At 37.7% G+C, this 15,228-nt stretch overlaps 3 protein-coding genes and 2 long non-coding RNA genes across 7 annotated transcripts; 3 read left to right on the top strand and 2 right to left on the bottom strand.

Moving 5' to 3' along the window:
- Positions 1–4,105: 4,105 nt before the first annotated feature.
- On the top strand, positions 4,106–5,985 carry LOC143184852 (uncharacterized). Its single transcript, XR_013002829.1, has 3 exons — positions 4,106–4,211; positions 4,476–4,565; positions 4,983–5,985. It is a non-coding gene; the product is annotated as an uncharacterized LOC143184852 (long non-coding RNA).
- Positions 5,986–6,211: 226 nt separating this feature from the next.
- Positions 6,212–10,085, bottom strand: LOC143184854 (uncharacterized). 3 transcript variants are annotated; one of them, XR_013002831.1, is made up of 3 exons: positions 9,136–10,085; positions 6,939–7,101; positions 6,212–6,834 (listed from the first exon to the last, which is right to left on the bottom strand). It is a non-coding gene; the product is annotated as an uncharacterized LOC143184854 (long non-coding RNA). The 3 variants fall into 3 exon arrangements; XR_013002832.1 differs by having other exon boundaries at positions 6,212–6,802; XR_013002830.1 differs by having other exon boundaries at positions 6,212–7,101.
- On the top strand, positions 6,977–9,635 carry LOC143185133 (uncharacterized). The gene is made up of 5 exons (XM_076387867.1): positions 6,977–7,095; positions 8,810–8,957; positions 9,000–9,076; positions 9,148–9,497; positions 9,571–9,635. Exons 1-5 carry the CDS (start codon positions 6,977–6,979, stop codon positions 9,579–9,581), a joined length of 705 nt encoding a protein of 234 aa, XP_076243982.1. The 3' UTR covers positions 9,582–9,635.
- A 2,039-nt stretch (positions 10,086–12,124) lies between the features above and the next one.
- On the bottom strand, positions 12,125–12,879 carry LOC143184637 (NADH dehydrogenase [ubiquinone] 1 alpha subcomplex subunit 1-like). The gene is made up of 3 exons (XM_076387013.1): positions 12,713–12,879; positions 12,447–12,536; positions 12,125–12,238 (listed from the first exon to the last, which is right to left on the bottom strand). Exons 1-3 carry the CDS (start codon positions 12,809–12,811, stop codon positions 12,212–12,214), a joined length of 216 nt encoding a protein of 71 aa, XP_076243128.1. The 5' UTR covers positions 12,812–12,879; the 3' UTR covers positions 12,125–12,211.
- A 278-nt stretch (positions 12,880–13,157) lies between these two features.
- LOC143184612 (17-beta-hydroxysteroid dehydrogenase 13) lies at positions 13,158–15,172 on the top strand. Its single transcript, XM_076386968.1, has 7 exons — positions 13,158–13,291; positions 13,485–13,661; positions 13,729–13,905; positions 13,987–14,136; positions 14,206–14,462; positions 14,524–14,649; positions 14,719–15,172. The coding sequence occupies exons 1-7, from the start codon at positions 13,289–13,291 to the stop codon at positions 14,783–14,785; spliced, it is 957 nt and encodes a 318-aa protein (XP_076243083.1). The 5' UTR covers positions 13,158–13,288; the 3' UTR covers positions 14,786–15,172.
- The last annotated feature ends 56 nt before the right edge of the window (positions 15,173–15,228 follow it).

Raw genomic sequence — 15,228 nt, 5'->3', positions numbered from 1 at the left:
TCACACTTGACCGCTTGGCGGTTCTGTGCGCTCATGAGTAATGTCATGTTTTTAATTTTAAGTAGTTTCAAATATTTAAGTACTGAAATTTTCAAATTTTCTAATTTTTAGGTACTGAAGTTTAGGTGTCCTCAAGTTTAGAAAGCTTTTAAGTTTGAGAAGTCTCTAAGTTTAGAAATCCTTAAGTTTAGAAGGCTTTTAACATTGAGAAGCCCTCAAATTATTAAATTTTCAGTTTCCAAGTTTTCAATAATAGTAAAAAGGGACAATGCCTTTCCGAAAAAAAGTTCAGGCCTAACACTGAACGACGAAAGGTAGCATAGACTATAAATAAAAGAAAATACGCGGGGATACTTTCCGCCTGAAAGTCCAACTGAATCTTGCTGATGATTTATCGCGTCAATGGAACAAGAATCGGCAATTGCAGATCCTCGATCCCCCGCACCCTTTCATGGGCATTGTTCTAGCAACGAGAGCCGAGAGTCGTTATCGCAAACGATAACAGGCATCGTTACAAGGAAACGATGCGACCTGGTATCGACATGATCGTAGACGAGATCGTCACTTGGAAACAATTTTAACAACGACCTGATTCGAACACGACTCTCATTGAAATGCATCAACTCTCGTGCACGCTTCGTTAAACGAAAATTTTAAAGAAAAACTGCTGAAGAACTGTGAGAGCCTGTTTGTTACGAAACGAAGAAGTACCGAAGCGCAGTGGTATCCTCTTGCAGGAGAATGGATCGCTCTATTTACTCGCAGCTGCTCGATCGAATCGATGTTCCGCGAAGTATCGACCCAGAAGGAATAATCGTAAAAGGAAGTGGGTCTGTAAGGAGATCGCCTCGCGGTCGAACCAAGGCGAACGTCTAACATTACTGTGACACTGACTTTCATATCGATTGCATAACGTAACAATTAGTCAACGATTCCGGGGCAAACTAGTTTCCTGCCCTCGAGAACGAGCTGTCCTCGAATTGGGAAACTCAACACGTTCGATACGATCGGCTTCAGTTGTCTACCTCTAGCCTCCACCTTCTTGCTCTGAAATAAGTCAGCCTTAACACTTTGAGTGCTATCTTAAGTTCACTAATAATTTTTTATTCACCCTCTTAGTGCCAACATGTCGATCTAATACTCTTCTAACTCTTAACCTTTTTTACTGTAAAATCTGTGGAAGAAAATACACCTGTCTTTGGTTGATCTACTCAGAAAGGATTTGTCAACGCGTGGAAAAAATTGTATCTTTAGTAGTAGCTAAATACTAGGTAAATATTTTTTTAACAATTTTCGCTATACCTATGGCTAAGAGGCTGACAGTAAATATCATAATATCATTCATAATCGTGTGAATTAATATTATTTACAGCCCTGAAAAAATTATCACCCACCCATGGATGACATGGCAGTCAAAGTGTTAATCCTACTCATAGTAGAAGCTCTCAGATCACCTTCTTCCTTACTTTCTCAACATTGTTCGCGACAAGAGTGAAACATCGATTATCGACAAGTCGGAATTCGCTAAGACGTTCCTTCAGTCCCGTTTATAATTAGCAGCCTCGAAGAGAGGAAACGCGTGTGCGGTCGCGGCGAGCGCGAAAGAGCCGAGAGTAACAATGCCTGCTTCTTGTCAGAGTGACAGGCCCACTCTATAAATCGACGGTTAAAATAATATTTGGCGTTTCCATATTATTTCCGTCCAAGTAGCTCATCCTGCGGCTGGGATATTGCGAGCTGATGGTGCTGGTTTCCTCTTCCCACTCCTCTCAACGTGCGAGGATCTCTTCCCTGCATTTCTGATAATGGGATTTTCTATCTCAATCGCGATTACGCGAATTTCTTGTAGAAGGAAGATGCAGGAGAGACCTAGAAAGGTGTTCCAGAGCAAGAAGTGGAAGATCGTCGCGGAAATGAAGTCTGATCAGGACATGGCGGCAGGAAACATGGCTTAAGGAATCTTGAATCCATCGGAAGGATGTGTGTTTTAATATATTAAGTGTAAATAGTGGGTAATTGCTATGCGATATTAGTCGTTATATTTAAATGTTCAAAATATTTAAAAATTCAAATTTTTAAATACTGGGACTTGCACCTGTTGAAATTCCCAACGACTGGAAATTCCAAATATTCAAATTTCTCAACTTTGAGCTCTTCAAAAAACGAGAATTTCAAACATCTATTCTGAAGCAACAATTCGTGCAGTACAGTATTCGCTATATTTATTACTTCTTACAATTCGACTCGTTATAATCTCATAAAAGCGAGTAACGAGCTGTAAGAAAGCTCCCGGTGCTTCTTTAGTGCTCCGAATTACTTTCGCCTCGTGACACATCTCAAACAGATCACGACAGGGTCTTTAACTTTAACCATCTGTATAGATATATATAATAGAGTTGAAGGGTCTTAATGCAGAAAGGGCAGCCTGGAAAAGCACGGTAAAAGGGTCAAAGGAGTCTCCCGGTTCCCTTTTACGCGACAGAAACTCCCGTCTCCATCGACAGCCGCTGAGAGGAAGGGAGACACAGACGTTTTCTTGACCCTGTTCGTCAGGATGCTCTGCATCGAACGGATACGTCGCCAGTGGCAAGGTACGTCATTATAGCGTGACGAAACAACATCCCTGAAGATCGTTTGACGCGGTTCTCGATGAACCGCGGATGCCTTGCACAGAGGATCACAAAGCTTTCCGCGAGCGATTTCTCGTTCATCCACGCTGGAAGCTTCATAAATATTCGCGAGCTCCCCGTGGATATTGTACGCGGTGTATCCATTACCGCGGCTCTACCGACTTGGACAAATGAACCCGTGGAATTTCTATTACAATACCCCTTCTCCCGCCCCCGCGCCCTCTCAGCCTCCCTTTTATTCCATTTTCTACAGCCTCCTTGCACGCACTCACCGATGGGAAAATCACCCTCGACACTCGTTACCATCGCTGTTTTTCCACGCTTTTTCAAAGTCTCCGCCATTCGACAGCTGCAGCGAAAGCAGTAGGGACACGTTGCTCGAATGTGGAGTGAAGGCTTTGGGGCGAAAAATCAAATTTTTATCTTTCATAATAGTTCATGCTGTAGGATGCTAACTAAAGAGGAATATAGCGTGTGGGTATGTACATGAGTCGCCTTGGTACTTTTGGTAGTTCTAGAGTGAACAGTGTTATTTCCTTGTACAGTAATATTGTATTAACCCAGATTATTCTTGGCTATCGATGCGGTATATATGTAGACAGAGGATGTTGAAACCTCGTGCTGTCATTTGATATTAATAATGTAATGTATTCCAGATAGGAATGGAATCAATCGGATCAGGTGGACGAAGATAGAACGCAAGGTTCCTCCGCGTTGTCTTCTGCAATCGGTGTTCCCTTGAAATTACGCAAAGCAATTCCTCATTATCAAATTTCACTGATTAATTGTTATGCATCGAGTTCCTGAAATTGGTAAAAGAAGATGGAGATCTAGGACAATGAATTCTTCAAAGTGGAGGCCACAGTTTTATTAGAGGTAACCATAAGTGGTCAATCTTTTTTAAATAAATACATTAAATCGATATTTTTTATAAGAAAAGAGTTGAAAATTTACCAAAAAAGTGATGTAAGACCCAGATAAATTTGTTATCCTTTTAGGAGGGTGATTTCGAAATCATTTAATTTTAGAGATTATGTCAAAGAGTTAACAGAAGAAAGGCGATAGACTAAGAAAACTTAAGAAACGGTGATCTAAAAAGGAAGACAGTTCGAAAGAAATAGCGATCCAATTCGCCGTGCAACCTGTTCGCCGTGGGCGCAGTTTCACGAGGACAGAATGGTTTTTGGGTCAAGATGAACGAATTAAATCGAAGGACACTCGTGGGCTAAATTTAAGCAGCCTGGAAGAAATCAAACTCGTCTCGTTCTTCCGCTTATATTAACACTTTTTCCAAGTTCTTGGAAAATCTGGATTTCATTTGTTCTTCTTTCATCTGTTTCTAAGAACAAGACGATTGAAATGTTCGAAGTTAATCGAGTCCACTGAATCAATAGCTTGAATTATGCGATCACAAACGTTCCCCTATTTCATCGGCTATAAACGTAGCATTTAGAGAGAACAGAGTTTATCTAAACTTTTCAGACTCTAGTAGACTTCAATAACAGAGCTTGCGTTAGGAGAATCGATTTCAAGTCGACCCACGTGTTGCGTCCAAATAATTCAAAATCAGAGTTTTAGAAGGTACTCAATTCAAGCGATAGCGAATTTCTAAACTGTGGATTTTTGTGCATTTCAAAATGCAAAAAAGTATAAAATATTAAAAATTACATGCACCTTAGAATTAAAATATTAGGAAAGTGAAAATAATATCCAGTTAGGTCGAACTTCTTTAATTGTGTTTATAAAAATAAGAATTCGCACAAGTATCCACAGTCTAGTAAACTGAATCTACTAATTTAATTCCCCTAATGATTGAAAATACTTTTATAAAGAAATTGCTTTTAGCTTCATCAAGGAAATTGCGATTCTAAGACGGTCCTCGAGTTTCCAGTCAGGAGAAAAAGGAAAAAGAGATTCCTCCATATTTCTCTCAAGGTATTTCAAGTCCCGCCACTGTATATTAACACGTTGACTGCCACGTTAAATTCACTAATCACTTTGGCAGTAATTCAACCTTAAAAAATTCTTTTACTGTCACTAAAATTCTCTCCACCATTATCGTTTATAATTTATTCAGAATCATCTAAAAACTACCATCGACGTGCAACTGACATGGCAGTCAACGTGTTAAACGAATCGATGAATCGATTGCGAGCAAAACGGCAGTACTCAGAATTTTATTCTCGAGCGATAATTAAACAGCTGGCGAAAACGTCAGACGTCGCAGATTCTCTTTCACATTTCGCCGACCATAGATCGTCTTAGCAGAACTTATCGCTGCGTTCACGATTGCGTTCCATAGATACCACCGACAGCCTTGGAACAAGTACTAATCATATATTCATCGACTAGCAATGGTACTTCGTTCAAAAGAAGCGCAAGCGAACGAGAACACGATTTTGCAGAGAGGAGCCTCTTCCTCTAATGGCGATCTCTGTAACCAAAGCGCTCGATCCTCGCCGATCTTTAATTCCTGCCTACCTTACTTGGATATCTCTGCCGATGAAACGATAGTGCATGGTAATTCGAGGCGTGCTTCACCTCGCGAGCTACATCACGACGACAGGATGGTAATTTTAATGATGATTTGTCATTTGACCGTGAAAGGATGTACACGAGATTTCATCGAGCGCTTGTGAAACACTTGAAGACGGGATAAAACGTGCGAGAAAAAAGGGAGTTATCTGAGTGCTTGGAGATAGCGAGTCAGTCTGTTAGCAATATAATTATGCTGTATTTTTCAGAGTACAGATAAAATCTGCTGTAGGAGTGCAGACTACTTGTAGAAGACCCTCTTAAGGGGTTAAAACATACAACCAGAGGCTCGCAGGAAACTTACAAATTCAAGAATTAAGAAAAAAAATAGATAAAGAAGTCCTTGACGATTTCATGATCTTACTTTTTTCAATTTTATTTTTTATTCTGTCTAAGAACGATTTTTCACAATTTTATTGGACACTTCTGTAGCCAAGAAATGTATCTTTCAGTGAAAAAACATTCGTAACTCTCCAATCCCGAGCATACCGATTCCAAGAACGAACGAACGGTTTGGATCGCGGTTCAAACCAGAAACAGTGTTCCCAGAAGGAAAAGCATGCCTTCCAGCAGCGGCGCAAGAGACAAAAGAGTGTAGAACGCGTGCCTATCGCGTTGCACAACGAACCGAAAGCAATTATTCCCTGGCGCCCTCCGCGAATGGGAAACCGACCAACGCACAAGGATTATTGCATTTACCCGTGATGCAACGTCACTTAATTATGCGTTTAAATACGTGAACAAGGCCTGCGGCACGTGTGGTGCGTAGCAATCGCCCTCGGTGGCCCTCAGAATTTTGCTACAATCGATCTCGACGTTAGAAGGAAACTAATAGCTTCTGTCGGAATTATTTTGGTACGCTCTGCAAGTCCACTCTGTATATGGGGTTCGAATCTAGAAATCTCTGGCTGTGTCTGGCGATGAGGAAAATTCAATTCTGATATATGAATTTTCAGCTGGCTTGATGACCAGTTTCACAACGCAATATAGGATGAGATTAATAGAATTTCATTATGAAAACTGATTGAAAACAGTGTAGAAAGGATTCATAACTTCTCAGTTTATTTGTCTCTCAGAGTTATCCATGGATATTTCCTATGTACATATTAGAGTATTATTTGTTATTGGGGAATTATCAAGCAGTTCTAATGAACCACTTTGCTTAAACTCGTACGAGCTAATATTAAAATATAGAAAATTTCAATATTTATTATAGAAATATATTACATAAATTATATTGTGTTTCAGGGAAAGGGAAGAGCAACTTCGTGTAAGGATCCCAGGTGTACTGTTACTGACATATTTTTGATAATTGCTTATCACTGGAGAGTCGTTGTCTGTCTCGAATATGCGCAATCGATACAGGTCCCTTTACAATCTGCTGCAGTCCGTACAATTGGTATTGTAAAAGCCAGTCTTTGATCGACCTTTCACTCGTGACATTTCAAATACAAATGTGAAGCTGGAGAGCAAGGTAGAATCCAGAAGCGCTGATCGTTTCGACTGTTTCAGGATCAAATGCTCTTCCACCGAGGAAACTCTTTTCCTCCCCTCCTTTTAAATTGGGAAAATCCTACAGCTTGTAGAGTCGTAGTCCCAAGTAATGAGCTTATAGCGAGTCAGTGTTGTACGTCAACCTGGTTTCAGCGTTAATTCCATCAGCCTCAACCTCAGTGGCAAGCATATATTTAGACGGTAAACGGAGTTTGTTGCAATTATAACCGACCAGCGCCGTTAAACCAGTAACGAAGCTGGCCGAGCGTTCGGGCGTACCAGGATTTTGGAAAAGCCGTAAATTCGATGGGTTCTAAATGCTCGAACGCGCGATCGCTAAGCTGTACTGCTACGGTCTGTGCCATAAGCCATTGTTCATCGCTGGGAAATCCTTCAGAAGACTTAGTCCCATAACAACGTGGCGTTTGGAAAATCTGTGAACCTTCAGCATTTTAATATCCCTTGTAGTATATGAGAAAATATTTTGAAACGAAATTCGGGCCAAGGAGGCCATAAAAAGTATAGAGAGATAAGAGTAGTACCAAAGTACCTGGCTATTGTCAGGAAATATTTAAATATTCAAACTCTCAAATTAATCCAGTTCTTAAATATTTAAATTTTCATCTATCTTCTTGCGAATAATATCCTGAAAACTCAAATTAAAAACAGGCATCTCAGTACACGTATAGATATACGTACATTTTTGTATTAATTCTTTTTTAATTATCGAGGGCCATACGATTATCAGAGGATAAGGCGGATAAGCTATTAGCATCCGCGTCGGCCAATCCCATTTTCACTGCGCTCAATTCCTATACATATATTTATTTAGATGAAAAACTGTGTTTGCCTAACAAACGGCTGAAAAAAAACAACGCTGCGCTAGTACAAAACCCGCCGACAAGAGGGCAATTTATCAACGTTCTCAAGCAACGAAGATTAACGCTCTTCGAACCGATAGCACGTTGCGAGCATGATTCTCTCGCGCCGTTTCCAAGGTGAAGCAATTCGAACTCTATAATCTGATATCACCTGCTGCCCTTGCAAAAATCCGTTCCGTGAAACGTTCGCGAACATTTTGCGACGAAATTCGAACGTTTGACACGGAGGATCTTTGCAAGATGGATGAAAAGCAGGGGATAACTTTTTGCCAAGTGAGGAAAGGTAATTCGTTAATTGCGCGGCAACTGCCGAGTGACTGGCGGACTGAAACGTTTAAGAACTCGCCGACCTTGGGCCGAAAATATCAGTCAACATTTTACGCGTCGTATTCACGGTTAAAACGCATTTTTTTCATTGACGGTCGTATGCAAATGGAAGAGCGAAAAGATTGCAGGGACAGAAGTTGCTTTTGGTGGCGAAACAGGCTACATCGATGCTTGGAGGAGTCGGGCGCGATCGATTTTTCGGGAAACAAGTCGCAATTGCTTTCTGCGTCGGAACAAGACGCGTCGTTCTTCATACGGTGATCATTAATACTTGAATGCTAATATGATTTTGATTTCTAACCTAGATGTTTTGAGTAACTGTGCAAGGAACAAGGGAAATATTGCGGGAAATGAAAAATGATTGTGAGAAAATAGTAGTGTGTGTCTCAGTGATTAAATCTGTGGCTATAAAGCAAAATGATTCATGTATGTAATATTTTTGAAGAATCTGAGTTGAGATCTAAAGTATAGAATTTATAATTTCAGAAAGAGGAAAGGATTTTAAAAGAAAAATTTTCAAATATTCAAATTTTCAAATATTTAAATATTCAAATTTTCAAACATTCAAATATTTAAATATTCAAATTTTCAACATTCAAATTTTCGAATATTTAAATATTCAAATTTTCAACATTCAAATTTTCGAATATTTAAATATTCAAATTTTCAAATATTTACAAACATTTTTCACTGAAAAATAAAGCTTTGATGAAACTACAAATTCATGGTAGCCAAAGCTGAAAACTTCATACACCAATATTTCGAAAACAAAGACACGCCACTTAAGCCATTTTACCTTAGAGCAACAAAAATATAACAGTAAAGATTAATTTTCTTAGGGGTACAGTAATCTTCAGCAACATTGTTTATTCTCTAGGTCAGAAGACGATAAAGTCTCTAGGGTTTCTGACACCGAATTTTCGGGGTCACGTGAAAAATAAGAACACAGGAACAAGCAAAAAAGATGGGGGTAGGGAAAAAAGAAACAAAGAAAAGTACCATGGATATAGCCGACGTTCGAAAGGAATCCATAAACCATAAGAGGTTGAGAAACCCTGCTCTAATTTTACAAACCATAAATTTGTATAATGCAGCAATTTTCAGAAACTCAACGAGCCACTGCGTTATATAGAGATCACCTGTTCGACTACACGTAGTTCCCATGAAAAAACGAACGAGGGAAATGAACACATATCTACGATTCACGCGGTAAATGTAAAGCGTCGATCGAAAAGTAGCCAAAGTGCCAATTTTCGCCACTGACTTACCTATCTTCTCAGCACTGCATCCTTGAAAAACGGCCCAGTATCGCCGCATGGTCCGCGTCGAATTCTCGATCGTCCGCAACGTTTTCTCACTCCAAAAATGTTCTACAACGCAGAATCTTGTAAGCGTCGAATTTTCGAGTACTTTTTCATTCCATCGTTTGCAGATCGGCTCGCACAGTGCGCGACCGAACGAACGATCATCGGAGCAGCGTATCCTTTCCCTCAACAGCGAACAGGTTTCGCTACATCGTTAATACGGTTTCCCAGAAACAGTTCCTCCGAAGCTGCACGAACGGGTTTATTGTTCTCACATGACCAAGTTAACAGCAGGAGAAACTTTCGTCGATACACTCAACGTAAACGTATACACACCGAATGTTTAACTACTTTCTTTCTCTTTCTAGCGGAATTGTATTACGAATTCTCCCTTTCCAGAGAAACAATAACGCGATGCAGGAAAAGGTAGCACAGAGAGAAATGTGGTTGCGTATATTCCGAGGAACTTGTTGCGGTGCTAGAGTCACGCGTGTGTTGTTTAAGGAGCCGAAGTCCTGGCTCTCCCTCGTTCTCTTGAAGAGACGCTTACTCCCATAAGCGTGTGGTCCTCGGGAAGCTGTAGACGCGATTGTAATGCGAAACGTTTTTTTCCCGCGTGTTTAGAGTGAGGGATTCTTTGTAAGTGATGTGTGTAGGTGGTGAGGAATTGGTTTGTGTAGGATTGTGGTTTTAGATGGTTCTGTGTGGAGTGAAGAGAGAAAAGGGAAAGGAAATCGGAGAGAAATTATGACGAGCGATCGGGAGCTCATGAAACGCGACGCTGCTGCGACGATGTCTCGCACTCGACTGCGAGACCGCTTCGCCGAGACCGAAGAACGATTTAAAGCTCCGCCATGGGGTATAGGATAGAGCGATTATTCGTATGCTATCTATATTAATTCTTAATTATTGGACTGTGGATCTTTATGCATTTATAGGAAATTTTAATATGCAAATGATGTAGAATCTGTATAAGATAGAAAAATGTAGAAATTATTGAAAGATGAGTATACTTTATAACGTTTAGAACGTGAAAGAAGTATCTAATTAGGTTCTATTTTTCCGATTTTGTGTATGATAATAGGGGAATTTGCATAATAATCCGCAGGCTATTAAGTGTTCAGTTTTATTTGTTAATATCATTATTTAGGTCGGTTTTAGTTTAATCTAGTTTGTTTTATTTTGTTTTATTTTTAGTTCCCTGTTTTTTTCCTTTTATCTACATTTTTTTTCTGTCGTTTTTTATTCCAACGGGTTTTCTCATTTAATTAAAAAATTAGTGTAATATCGATTTCTCTGTTCTCTAATAGCAGGAGTTCAAATTGAGGATGCTCTCACAGATCGTAGATAATAGTTAAATTTTAGTGAATAATGGTACGTTACAGTTGGACGAAATTAAATGGTAAATACGTTACAGTTGGATGAAATTAACGTTGACGATAAATCAGTTTTTTTATATATCTATTGTGCAATATATAAGGAGTTTCACTTGTCACGATTTGGAGATATTTAATAGTTGATTATTGTGTTATCTGGGAAGTACCTACACACTGTTTCTGCTTTCAGAATTCTCGTTTAAAATGAAGTGACGCAATTTCATGTTAGCTAACTGTGCAACATAGGGGAATTAGGAAAAGGTCCACTACCTGAGGAATTATTTTTAATAATTTATGGGCTACGGTTTATTGCCTGACAGAGAATTTTTCGAAACAAAAAGGTCTCTTCGCCCCGATTGGATGGGTGCCTCAGGTAACGCTCTGAAAGGGAAGGTGAATAGCTGGATCGATAAATCCTGTTTCAGTTCAACCGGATCTGCAGTACCGGCCGCAAAGGAAACGTTTTAAGATCCGTTAGAATTTCGTGTGCATACAGGGTGTCACATTATATCCTCTCTCAAGATTCTCTTCAACTCTTCGTTACTCGAAGAAATATCTCATGTCAAGCTTACTTTATTTCAAAAAGTATTTTTTTATAAAAAAATAGAGTGAGCTTCGTTCAAAACTTACTTTTTGAATAACGATATTTAGGAAGATAATCTCGTGATAAGATCAAAATGAGACACCCTGTATTTATATACCTGGTCTTCAAAGTGTTTTTAATATACACGGTGCATTGGTATTTGAAATAGTACTTCTCTAGTATCAGCGACGATAACAATTCTCAAAGTAACAATCTCGTCGATTATTCAATAATGTCATCATCGTCAATTTTATCAAACGAAAATGATTGTTTCGATACAGTATCACCTTTCCTGTAAACATTTCATATCTAAAAAGTCTGAGATTAATTGCAATTTTATTGTGCTTTGACTCATGGCATACTCAAGAAGTTTCTACGAAATTTAAAGAAACCAGTCATTTGTGTTCCCTTCTCAATTTTTTCTCTGTGCGTATCAGACTTTTTATTAATTTCGAATCCAGTTCCTAGTTTCCCGAAATAGAGGCATGGAATTGGAAATTTAGAAAAATACCTGTACCGCCCTCACGCAACGGCTTAATTAATCCCAAGGTAATCTGTACATTAACTTCTGTCTTTTTATCAACGATTCTAAAAAGAAAGCATGCACGTGTATACCTGTAACGCCCTTTATGTTCCCTGGTTCAAAGGCCTGTCCCCCTCGGCTGCCTATTGTTCGTTATCTCCGTGTCTACGCATACGGGGCGATCTTATATATTTTCGAGGGGTTCAGAACTATAATGGCGTGAAAACAAAGAATATCACGCCATCCGGAACATCTGGAGCTCCTTTTCCTTTTAAAATGCTCCCTCTCTCTCTCTCTCTTTCTGCCTATTGCGAGTGCCGCGTGGATTTCACGTGAATGCGAATTTCGGTGCGTGAAGGTGTACGTAGAGCGTATTGGAAAATTAGGAAGAACAATGAGTACGAAAAAATTTGCGCGGAAAAAAAGAAATTTTTAACTCGAATAGACTGGGATTATTGAAAAATAATGTCATAAAGGATATTATATAGTTTTATATTTTATATATTATTTACAGTTATATGCTAATTTAGCTAGCAGTTCTTATGCAAATTGATGATTTTATTTGTCAGGAATGTTCTCCAAACCCTAGAAATAATAAATATTATAGAGAGAGTTAGATATATTTTTCCAATAATTAACTACATGTATGTAGTACAAAACGTAACAATCAGTAACCTCTTAATTGGAAAATTACTTCAATTTCAGTACAAATATGACTGAATTTAATATCTCGCCCAATTAAGGGATTAGATATGATTTCAGTTGTTTGAAAGAATTTTTGAAAGAATCTTACCACTGTTTTCCAAGGAGCACCATTAGATATTCTCTCATCTCTTTCAAACATCATTGAATCCCACGACGAATTCAAATTTCTGCGCATTGGCTATAACAAGAAAATAAAGAAAGATTCATTGTTTAGTAAACAATTAAATGACTGGAACTGAATGACCGTATAACTGACAACACAAACACAGAATGATTCTAGAAAACAGAAAAGATGGGAAGACAATTATTACGCAAACACCCGATCTTATAGGTTAGGATACAAAAAGTACTTACATTTCCAAACACCCATGAATTCCCATAATATTGAAGTATTTGTGGTAATGACAAACAAGTTGCCATTATACCTACACATGGCAGAATCTCGTACCACATTTTGAATAATTTTTGTTGGAACTAAAATACACAATTACTGTTCTCCCTTTAAAGATGTCAGCACAACTCACATGTGTATATACATATGTCGTCAAGAGATCGAAAGAGGATGATAAAGGCGGTTTACGAACTAAGATTTAGGATTTGGAACAAAAGAATTTAAAAAACTGTATTGAATTTGAAAAATTGTGTGGTAGGTATTTTTAGAACTTAGAATTTTGCTCATTTTTGTGGAATTTTGTATTCCTTAATTGTATTTCTGTTATGAAATATTGCATTGGAGCAGTACAATTTTTGAACAAATTCCTTTGGCGGTAATGCGATATGTTATCATTAAGTTCGCTGTGTTTACTTGATAGAAAATATATATCTATACTTTGATTGAATATAAAGTTCTTTCTCGCGCTTAAATGATTCAAATTGCATCGAAAAACGAGCCGGTTCGCAAGTAATTCTAATTATTTCGTTCAGAAAATAATGGTAAGCTTGTTGCAAAAAAAATGGGAATGAACACGTTAAGTAATTCTTCAACTTTTAATATCTAGTTTTGGTCAGGCTTTCCACAGAAAATTAGATTAGATTATCTTTTAGATCTAAATTCTGTAACATATTTTTTTGTAGCTTTTTAAGTATGACTTGAAAATTTAAGAGTAAATTTAAATTTATGTTTCAGGAAAGTATAAAGAAAAGTTTTAGACCTCCAAAGATGCTAATCAAACTCTATTGTTTTTTTGTTCTGATAGTAGATGTGGTAGCACTTTTAGGTGGAATTGTCTTTGCTATATTAATTGCACTATATAGAACGTTTAGACCTCCACCTTTAAAAAGTCTTCACAGAGAAGTTGCAATGGTAATAGGGTTATTTATATGAATTTAGAAATATTTTATTTTATTGACAAGATATTTCAATGTGATAGGTTGTTGGCGCAGGAAGGGGAATAGGTAGAGAATTAGCCATACATTTGTGCCAATTAGGTGCTAATGTTGCCTGTGTGGATATCGACAAAGAAAATTGTGAAACTACTGTGCAGAAGGCCTTACAAACTTGTGGAATGGCTAAAACATATACTTGTGATGTTACAGATAAAAATAAAGCAAGTATATTATTTGTGAATATTCCATTTGCATTGTCTAGCGGATAATATATTAGTCTTATTAGAAATTAAATATAATAGGTGGCTCGTACAGTGAATAATATTCGATCAGAACTAGGAGAAGTAACAATGCTTTTTCATTGCTGCAGTATACCTAGTCCTAGAGCACTGATTGAAGATAAGCAAGAAATAAGGCATACAATTGATTTAACAGTCATTAGTCACTTCTGGGTAACTTTATTGCACAATATATTTTGTATATTAGTACCTGCAAATTTGGTGAATAATATTTTCCATTAGTTATTAGAGACAGTTCAACCCTGTATGGAGCGTGCTGGTAAAGGGCACATAGTGGTTTTGTCTTCTGTAGCTGGCTTATCTGGTGGTGCCTCTGGACCAAGTAGAGTTCCTTTAACAACTGCACAATTTGCTATTCAAGGATTAGCTGAATCATTACACACTGAACTAAGGCATACAAATAGTAATATTAAAATCACCTTAGTCCATGTTTATCCATTTATCTTGGGTGCTGAAGCTCCTAAAGATATTCGCTTAAGGTGAGTGATTAAACAAAGTTCTGTTTATACAAAAAACTTTATTCTTTTACTTTTCATGAAGAATACCAAGTTACTTCGGCACAATGCCTGCCGCCGAAGCCGCTAAACGAATTTTAAATGGCGTTCGTCGCAACTATGCGGAATTCAGTGTACCTGGCTACTTACTTTATGTAGGACATGTTCTTAGGCAAGTGGATATTATTGTGTAGATAACAGTTTTGGGAGAACTGGTTTTAATCTACCTATTTGTTTATAGGATACTTCCAAAAAAGGCTTCGTTTATGTTGCGTGATTTACTAGACACGGGAGTGGATTTTGGGTGATATTTAGTTTCATTTAATTTGATTATCGTGCAATTATCGCGTAAACTACAGAACGTGTACAAAAAAAATTTCAGATTTATATGAAACTACTATTTTATATTCGACTAATTTTATTTTATGTCTGACTGACACTTGTACTTGAAGTTTAAATGTAAGACAGTCTAATACTTACTGTTTAAGGCTTATACCTGAAAGGATGACCGTAGTTTCGAGTAAAGTATTTTTTTAATAACATATGTATGCAATATAAAGCATATGTATTTTGCAAAACAAATAGAAAATATGACATTTCATATCGAAAAATGGATTATGTACATGAACTGTGAATAGTGACGCGACAAAATATTTATTTCACGTATTTAATGAAGTATACTTTCTTTCATAAACGATATTGCGTACAATTTATGTACAAATTTATGAATGTATATCAACATTTCGGTTTA

Source organism: Calliopsis andreniformis, chromosome 10 (genome assembly GCF_051401765.1).
Source record: "Calliopsis andreniformis isolate RMS-2024a chromosome 10, iyCalAndr_principal, whole genome shotgun sequence".
NCBI lineage: Eukaryota > Metazoa > Arthropoda > Insecta > Hymenoptera > Andrenidae > Calliopsis > Calliopsis andreniformis.
This window is presented reverse-complemented; position numbering and strand designations above follow the sequence as displayed.

What these genes read in the sequence shown, in the direction of transcription:
- LOC143185133 (XM_076387867.1), top strand. Translation starts at nt 6,977, where the DNA reads ATGCTCGAACGCGCGATCGCTAAGCTGTACTGCTACGGTCTGTGCCAT. An exon ending in ACGTGGCGTTTGGAAAATCT is followed by an intron (nt 7,096 to 8,809) that starts GTGAACCTTCAG and finishes GTGAAAAATAAG; the next exon opens with AACACAGGAACAAGCAAAAA. An exon ending in ACATATCTACGATTCACGCG is followed by an intron (nt 9,077 to 9,147) that starts GTAAATGTAAAG and finishes CTATCTTCTCAG; the next exon opens with CACTGCATCCTTGAAAAACG.
- LOC143184637 (XM_076387013.1), bottom strand. Translation starts at nt 12,811, where the DNA reads ATGTGGTACGAGATTCTGCCATGTGTAGGTATAATGGCAACTTGTTTG. An exon ending in ATTCATGGGTGTTTGGAAAT is followed by an intron (nt 12,537 to 12,712) that starts GTAAGTACTTTT and finishes TTCTTGTTATAG; the next exon opens with CCAATGCGCAGAAATTTGAA. An exon ending in GTGCTCCTTGGAAAACAGTG is followed by an intron (nt 12,239 to 12,446) that starts GTAAGATTCTTT and finishes TATTATTTCTAG; the next exon opens with GGTTTGGAGAACATTCCTGA.
- LOC143184612 (XM_076386968.1), top strand. An exon ending in CAGTCATTAGTCACTTCTGG is followed by an intron (nt 14,137 to 14,205) that starts GTAACTTTATTG and finishes ATTTTCCATTAG; the next exon opens with TTATTAGAGACAGTTCAACC. An exon ending in CCTAAAGATATTCGCTTAAG is followed by an intron (nt 14,463 to 14,523) that starts GTGAGTGATTAA and finishes CTTTTCATGAAG; the next exon opens with AATACCAAGTTACTTCGGCA.